Genomic DNA, 8,656 nt, shown 5'->3' on the forward strand with positions numbered 1-8,656 from the left:
GGACTCAGCTCCCACTTCACCAATATGGACCCATACAGTGCCTGCAGACCCTACAGGCCCTACAGCAATACTCCTGTCAATCTCACACTCCCCCTTTCCATCCCTCGTGAACAAAACACTGAGGTACATAAACTGTATCCACCGACAAGTCTAAAAATGCAAACAATGTAAAGGATTATAAAACTCCTTCATGAAGGAAATCCAACCTGGAGTGTGGCAAAAGATGTCGGTTGTTGCCAGTCAGCTGTGTCTATAATTTTGTACAAGTATAAACAAAATGGGAAGGTTAATGTAGTGAGGTGTGCTGTGACTAAAACGTCATCCTTATTAACTACGTGGCCAATGAGCTCTCTTCCTACCATAGTATATAAGCTGTTGTTTAGGCCTCACGGAATGCGTCATGGTCGAAAACCCGCCCCTTCCTTTCGTTGCTATGGACTGCAGAGGTACGTGCTGGTAGCTTTGTCGCTTAGCTGTTTGATGCTAGCATTGTCCACTTATCATGCGATTTATTTGTTTAGTGTGACTTTGGGCTACCAAGACTGTGCATGTGTGGTGTGCTGCTTGCTCTCAGTGTAGTGTGCCGCCAGGGCTCTCATCTGTGTAGCATGGCAGTTTAACGTAGCCCCGGTCGGCGCGCCAGCTGCTGCTGTCACAACTATTAAAGAAGCTATCATATGATTTTCGTATGTGCCGTCTTGAGAATTATGTCATCGGATCACGGTAGGTAAATCGCTTAGTTTCAATTATTTTAGCTAAATGTTTTTGTATGCTTTCAAAATTGAGATTATAACACCTATTTGTTGTTCTTAGGTCCTTGATCTTGCATGCATTAATGCAGGCTGAGTGAGTGCGGTCGTTTTGGTATAGCTCCTCCCCCTTACTCGCGGAGCCACGTTGCTGCTTTGGGGCTGCTTGATTGATTGATTGGTTTTTGCCTTTTACTTTGTGCTTGTTTTTGTTTTGATTTGCTTTCTTTTGTTCTGCTTTGTTTTATTATTTTGTTTTGTGTTGGTTACTGTCACTAACATCAGTTTTCTTTAATTCAACTGTGTTGTAACAGTCTGTATCAATTATGCTGATACTGCTATTCGGTAGTAGTAGTTTTGGTCAACTTTGGTAAACTTGCTACCTGCAATCAGTTGAGTGTGGGGTTATCTGTGTTTTTGTGACAGTAAGTTTGTCTTTGTTTTTTTTTTTTTTTGTCTGCTATGAGTGTATTGTAATTGATTTTTTGTTTTTGTTTTCTCCTTGTAGGAGCTGAGTGCTTCCTGAGGCTGGGTGGGGGGTTCTTTGCTGCACCTTTGGTTTTACTTGATTAAGGGTCATCGTTATTGCTGTGTTTATTTGCAGTGAATTTTGTGGGTATGATTCTGATTAGTGGGGTGCTTTTCCCTTTTCTATAGCTAGTGCTGTTGTACTAGCCTGCCCTTCATACAGGAAGCCTAAGTCTTCCTATGATTATTGTTAATTTCCTCTTGTGACAGTTTTATTTAACCAATGCCTGATTGCGTTGGCTGCTCCTTTCTTTTAAAATAATTCTTGGCCAGTGTTCTTAACTTCAAAATAAAATGTATTTTTATATGGAAACCCATGCCTCTTGCCTGTTCTAAGTGGAACGTACTTGCGTGTCTTCAACTGGGTTATTTCCCCGTTTTCTCGGGGTGGCGTAGTTGGTACATAACGAAATGAGTGAGCCACACTGCTACAAGTGGCGTAGTTGTAGAGCGAAACGAGCCACATTGCTACACATGGCATAGTTGGCAAGATCACCATAGTATATAAACGAAACGAGCCACATTGCTACACGTGGCATAGTTTTTATTTTCCCCATCTTCTCAGGGTGGCGCAGTTGGTACAAAAAGAAATGAACGAGCCACATTGCTATATTAAAAAAGGAAAACAAACGGGTAGACCCAGGAAGATGCCAAAGAGTCAGGATAGAAAACAAAAACAATATGCCTTAAAAATAGAAAATGCACAATAAAACAAATGAAAAACAAATGGGCAGTGAAAAATAGGGGTCAGTGTTTGTTACAGAACTGTAAGAAATTGGTTGGATGAAATGGGATTTACATATATAAAAGCCAAATAAAAACAACCACCAACACCTAAACAGAAGAAAACAAAGTTACAGTGGGCTAAAGAGAACCAATCATGGACTGTGGATGATTGGATGAAAGTGATATTCTGTAATGAATTACGAGTCTACATTGGCCAAAGAGATGATGCTGGAACTTTTGTCAGATGCCATTCTAATGAAACATTTAAAGATGACTGTTTTCTTCAGGCAATCAGATTTCCCCACTCTTTTATGATATGGGATTGCATGCCAGGTAAAGGACTAGGGGAGACCTCAACAGTCAATGCACAGGTGTACATTGAAATTTTGGACACTTTTCTCATTCCATCAATAAAAAATAGCTTTGGTGATGAAGTAATTTTTCAGGATGATAATGCATCTTGCCACAGAGCAAAGAGTGTTAAAGCTTTTCTTCAGGAAAGGCATATCAGCTCAATTACATGGCCAGCAAATAGTTCGGATTGCAATCTGATTGAAAATTATGGTGGAAATTTTTTTAATTGGTCCATGATGAGGCTCCATCCTGCAAAGCTGATCAGTCAAACACTATTCGAGAAGGTTAGAACCAGCTTGATGGAGAATATTGTTTTTCATTAATGAAGTCCATGCCTCAAAGAAAAAAAAAAGACAGAGGAAGAGCAATAAAGTACTAATTGTGATTTTTTTTGTTGATGATTCCATAATTTATTTTCTCAATATTGAGTGATTCCATAATTTTTTCTCTACTTGATCTGGAAAAACATACCATTAATGAAAGTATCCATCCATACATCCATTTCTATTCTGCTTATCCTTCCTTCAGGGTCACAGGGGAACCAGGAGCATTGGGCACAAGGCGGAGTACACCCTGGACAGGGTGCCAATCCATCGCAGGGCACAATCACATACACATTCACACACCCAATTAATGAAAGTAATTTAATTTAATTTAATTTGTTTGAGGTATGTTTCATTAAGCCAGAATGTTCATCTATTAAACTAAACCCGTGTCACACTGTGATTTGTTTATTTGCTATAGAATAAAAAGGCTGGGTGAGCATCCTCTAAGTGTGGTGATTCCATAATTTTTGCTGGGTTGGTAGTTTGCTGTTGTATTGACACTTTTTTTGTTTCAAGAGTTTAATCAGTCACTGACTGATGGCAACCTACAGCAAGTGAATATGGTTAATGAGGAATCACACCATGCTGATGATAGCAAACAATCTTATTATGCACACTAGGCTTCTGATATGCATATCTGAATATGATGCTGCTTACATGACACAAATTAGTAAAACAATAAATAAATAATTGCTGTCACCTCTAACAACTCAGTGGACCTCATTTATCGGTTATTACTTACCCTTTTGCATTGTGCATTTTACATGCCATTTATATAGTCTAATAAAATAAATTGCAGGTGACAGCAAAGTCTAAATCATGTTAAAAAGCCTAACTTTAGGCACAGTCACATAATTTCAGTACTAATTGCTAATGCTAACCATACTGTAAAGTTAACCTTACATAATTTTAAAGCCGTATTCAAAATGCTCATTGTTTCATAGGGCAGTGGTAGCTCAGTGGTTAAGGTGTTAGTCTACTGTTCAGAACTGTCTAGGTTCTGGTCGTGAGTTCAAACCCCACTGCTGCCATTGTTGGACTCAGATGTATGATGAGATAAATGTAAGTTGCTCTAAATAAGGGCATCTGCTAAATACCATAAACATTCCATTCAGCCATGTCATACTTTGGCCAAATATTCCACACAACCAATGCCCATGTGTAGGCAAGTTTCTTAGAGGGGAAAAAATAGCCAGTAGGTCATTTTAGCATGCCAGGTAAATTTGATATTTTATGTAGCTACTTAACAGCAACTACTTACATTTTAGGGTGTATAAATGATCAAATACAAGTTTATTAAAAATCATTACCCAACATAAGATTAGCTGATGTAAAAACCTTTAAAACACCAAACATTCATTGTTAACCATACATAATTGCTCTATGTGTCTGTCTTATATCTTGTCATGGCACCAGGACAATTCACTAATGACACTGGGTTGCAGGTTAACTACATTCATCATCTGGCCCTCCCAAAATCAGATCAAAGGCAAGATATAACTGTGACTGTTATGCAGATTTGTTGTAGGTAAAATGGATCCAGACTGGAGTCCTCTGCTATCTGGATTTAAACAGTTCTGAAATTGTTCAGACTTTTTAATCAGATATTGGAACAGTGGCTAGCTTTGTTGAGGGTTATTCTCTACAGTTAGCTATAGCAAAATATTATATATTTATGTATATATGTATTACATTTTGTTTTGGTATCTGCACAGAGTTTGAATTTTTCTATGTTCTCCATGTGCTTTGGAGTTTTCCTCCAGGTAATCTGGTTTCCCTGCCCAGACCATAGACATGCGCTGTAGGCTGATTAGCATCTCTAAATTGTCCATAGTGTGTGAATGGGTATGTGAGTGTGTGTGCAATTGTCCCTTGTGATGGGTTGGAACCTTCATTCAGGGTGTCCCCTGACTTGTGCCCCAAGTCCCCTAGGATATGCTCTAGGCTCCCCGTGATCCAGTGTAGGATAAGCAGTAGAGAAAATGGATGGATGGATGCATGGATGGATGGATGGATTTGGGTCAAACCTAATTTGTTTCAGGATAAACATTTACGAACTAATATTGGTTTAGGATGATAGTGATCTCATCCAGTTAAGATAACATTTCATGTCTCAAAATAGTGATTCGGGATTCCACCCTGAAAATTGTAATTGAAACCATACAACTAATATAACATTATAAGCAATTATTTCAGATTTTCCTTATCATACAATGCCATCAGACTTTTTGGATAATTTGCTGTGAACACATGAGCAATTGTTTCAGTTAAATATAAATTTAAATTTACATTTACATTTATTCACTTAGCAGACGCTTTTATCCAAAGCGACTTACAAATGAGAAAGATACAAGCAAAGCGATATCAAGCAGACAACAATACAAGAAGTGCTACCATACGAGATCTATTAATTGAATTCCAGAAGAAGCAAAGTGCAGAGTAGAGGTGTAAGTGCAATTTTTTTTTTTTTTTTTTTTTTTGAGTTTGTTAGGTGTTCATAGAAGAGGTGGGTCTTTAGTTGTTTTTTGAAGATGGTGAGAGATTCTGTGGTCCGGATTGAGATTGGAAGTGCATTCCACCACTGAGGAACAGTTAGTGTGAAGGTTTTGGAAAGTGACCTTGCGCCACGCTGAGTTGGAACTGCTAAACGTCGGTCGCTAATCGATCACAGATTGTGAGAGGGAACGTAGGCCTTCAGGAGAGAATTGAGGTAGGAGGGTGCTGTTCCTGTTTTGTAGGTGAGCATCAAGGCCTTGAACTTAATGCGGGCAGCTACAGGAAGCCAGTGGAGGGAGATGAAGAGGGGTGTGACATGGGTTCTCTTGGACTGGTTGAAGAGGAGGCGCGCTGCAGCATTCTGAATGATCTCAAGGAGTTTGATGGAGCTGGCTGGGAGGCCTGAAAGCAGTGAGTTGCAGTAGTCCAGTTTAGAGATAACAAGAGCCTGGACTAGAATCTGTGTAGCCTGTTTGGTGATGTAAGGTCGGATTTTCTTGATGTTGTAAAGGATGAACCTACAGGACCTTGCAGTTGCTGAGATATGGTCTGCAAAGGTCAAGCCATCATCAAGAATCACCCCAAGGTTCCTGGTTGTCCTGGTTGGCATGAGTGTGAGTGAACCAAGCTGTACAGTGAGGTTGAGGGATGACGAGAAGCTCAGATTTTGCCAGGTTAAGTTTAAGATGGTTTTCCTTCATCCAGACCGAGATGTCTGCAAGACAAGCAGAGATGCGTGCAGAAACGGATGGATCGTCAGGCTGGAAGGACAAATGGAGCTGGGTGTCATCAGCATAGCAATGATATGAGAAGCCATGAGACTCAATCACCTGCCCTAGAGATGTGGTGTAGATAGAAAAGAGGAGTGGATCCTGAACTGACCCTTGTGGAATGCCAGTTGCGAGTTGCTGAGTTTCAGAAATACCTCCCCTCCATGATACCTTGAAGGATCTGTCAGAGAGATAGGATTCCACCCAGCGCAGAACCGTTCCAGTGATGCCCAGGCTGGAGAGAGTTGACAGGAGGATCTGATGGTTCACAGTGTGGAAAGCAGCAGAGAGGTCAAGTAGGATGAGGACAGATGATCTAGAGGTTGCTCTTGCTAGTCGTAAGGCTTCAGTGACGGAAAGCAGAGCAGTCTCTGTGGAGTGGTTGCTCTTGAAGCCTGACTGCTTGGTGTCCAGGAGGTTGTTCTGTGCGAGAAAATTTGAGAGTTGATTAAAAACGTCTCTTTCAAGAGTTTTCGAAAGAAAAGGGAGTAGGGAAACAGGTCTGTAGTTGTCAACTATAGCAGGGTTGAGTGATGGTTTTTTAAGCAGTGGGGTAACCCAGGCTTGCTTAAATGAGGTAGGGTATGCGCCAGTAGAGAGCGATGTGTTAAAGATGTGTGTGAGTGCAGGTAATAGTGTGGGAGAGATGAACTGAAGAAGGTGAGAAGGGATAGGGTCAAGAGGACAGGTTGTGGGATGGCTAGAGAGGAGGAGTTTAGAGACATCAGTCTCTGAGAGGAGAGAGAAGGAAGTCAGTTGGGAGTTACCCGGAGGAGGAGTCAGTCTATGCATGTCTGGGGCTGAGAACAGGTTTCTGATTGATGTAACCTTGTTGGTAAAGAAAGTCGCAAAGTCATCTGCAGTGAGAGAAGTAGGGGAAGGGGGAGGAGGGGGACAGAGTAGAGAGGAAAAGGTTTTGAAAAGAATGCGGGTGTTGGGAGAACTAAGAATCTTCTCTTGGCAGAATGTGGCTTTAGCAATGGAGATGCTATTGGAAAAAGAAGAGAGAAGTGTCTGGTAATTGGTTAGGTCAATTGGGTTGTTTGATTTGCACCATTTCCTTTCAGATGCTCTTAGTTTGGCCCGGTTGCTACGCAGAGCTTCTGAGAGCCAAGGACTAGAGGGTGATGTGCGAGCAGGTCTGGAGGTTAGGGGGCATATGCTGTCAAGACAAGATGTTAGAGTGGAACATAGCATGTCGGTTGCGGTGTTTAGGTCAAGTGAGGAAAGGTGGCTTTCGGAGGGAAGTAAGGTTGTGACAACAGAGGAGAAATATGAGGGGGAAAGGGAGCGAAGATTGCAACGAAAAGAGATAGAGGGAGGAGACATTGATGGTGGTGAGGGGAGAGAAATAGAGAACTGGATAAAGAAATGGTCAGAGGTGTGGAGAGGAGTAATGAGAAGATTATGTGTGGTGCAATTACATGTGAGGATGAGGTCAAGCTGTTTACCGGCTTTGTGGGTTGCTGGTGTGATGAACTGCTTGAGGTCAAATGTGGGAAGGAGAGCAAGAAAGTCAGCTGCATGTGGCTTGTCTAGATGAATGTTGAAATCACCAAGGACTAGAAGAGGAGTTCCATCATCTGGGATGCTGGACAGTAGCGTGTCAAATTCATAGATGAACTTCCCCAGTTGACCTGGAGCACGGTAAACAACAAGAAAGTGCATTTTGGCAGGGTCAGTGACTGTAACAGCATGAAATTCAAAGGACGTGTATGAGCAAGACGGAGAAAGCCAGGTAAATTTCCATGTTTTGGAGAGAAGCAAACCTGTACCACCCCCTCGCCTGTTGGGGCGTGAGGTATGGGAGAAGTTGAAGTCGGAGGCCAGGGCAGCGGGTGTGGCAGTGTTCTCAGCATGGATCCAGGTCTCAGTCAGAGCCAGCACGCTGAGATTGGAGTGGGTTGCGAATGCAGAAATGAAATCTGCCTTGTTGACAGCAGATTGGCAGTTCCAAAGCCCGACTGAGAATGAGATGGAACCTGCAGAGGCCGCATTCAGAGAGCGCAGGTTGTCCAAGTTGCGTACGTTTCTGGGAGAATGCCACGGTCTGCGCCTGTGGCAAATAACAGGGATGAACTGATGACACATGTTAGTTTGTGAAAACAGGTAACAGTAAGAGGAATAAAGGGAGAAAAGTATACTTAGCAGCACGTGTGGTATCCTTGCTCGGTGGACTCGCGCAGGTAGACTCGCAGGTCTTTACACGAGCTCGGTTTTCACACGACAAGGGCTGACACTTCCGCCTCAGCGTTTCTTAATTAATAAATACCGATGTGTTTCAGCTGAGCACGCCTCTTTAATTAGCAAAACAAAGAGTAGTTGCGTGAACGAGCGACTCCCGACCGAAACCGAAACTGAATACCGGAATTTGTTTTAATCTAGCAACAAGAGTACAGCTCGTAGCAACAAGGAAGCACAGTTACAGCTGTGATCATATGGGAAATCACATATAGTAATCACACTTGCAATAAGTAATCCTTTACCAGTGGTACTTATTATCTAGATCTATACCCAGATTGCTGTAAATCTTACACATTTTGTCCAAAGAAAAAAGATTATAGCATACTTCAAAAGGCTTGGGGAGTGAAAATCCAGGGAAGGTGGGTGAGAAATGGAAAATATGAGTGATTAGGCGTAGGCAGGCACAGGGCAAGGCTTGCCTGTCCCAGAGTGCCATTCACTGATAGTAATTGCTTGGCATTCA

At 41.9% G+C, this 8,656-nt stretch overlaps 1 protein-coding gene and 1 long non-coding RNA gene across 2 annotated transcripts; one reads left to right on the top strand and one right to left on the bottom strand.

The window, feature by feature from the left end:
* The first annotated feature begins 407 nt into the window (after positions 1–407).
* On the top strand, positions 408–1,541 carry LOC108275679 (uncharacterized). Its single transcript, XR_001814738.3, has 4 exons — positions 408–446; positions 522–723; positions 814–846; positions 1,258–1,541. It is a non-coding gene; the product is annotated as an uncharacterized LOC108275679 (long non-coding RNA).
* A 4,363-nt stretch (positions 1,542–5,904) lies between these two features.
* LOC128635127 (uncharacterized) lies at positions 5,905–8,081 on the bottom strand. Its single transcript, XM_053686303.1, has 2 exons — positions 7,401–8,081; positions 5,905–6,372 (listed from the first exon to the last, which is right to left on the bottom strand). The coding sequence occupies exons 1-2, from the start codon at positions 8,038–8,040 to the stop codon at positions 6,296–6,298; spliced, it is 717 nt and encodes a 238-aa protein (XP_053542278.1). The 5' UTR covers positions 8,041–8,081; the 3' UTR covers positions 5,905–6,295.
* Positions 8,082–8,656: the final 575 nt, after the last annotated feature.

Source organism: Ictalurus punctatus, chromosome 15 (assembly GCF_001660625.3).
Source record: "Ictalurus punctatus breed USDA103 chromosome 15, Coco_2.0, whole genome shotgun sequence".
NCBI lineage: Eukaryota > Metazoa > Chordata > Actinopteri > Siluriformes > Ictaluridae > Ictalurus > Ictalurus punctatus.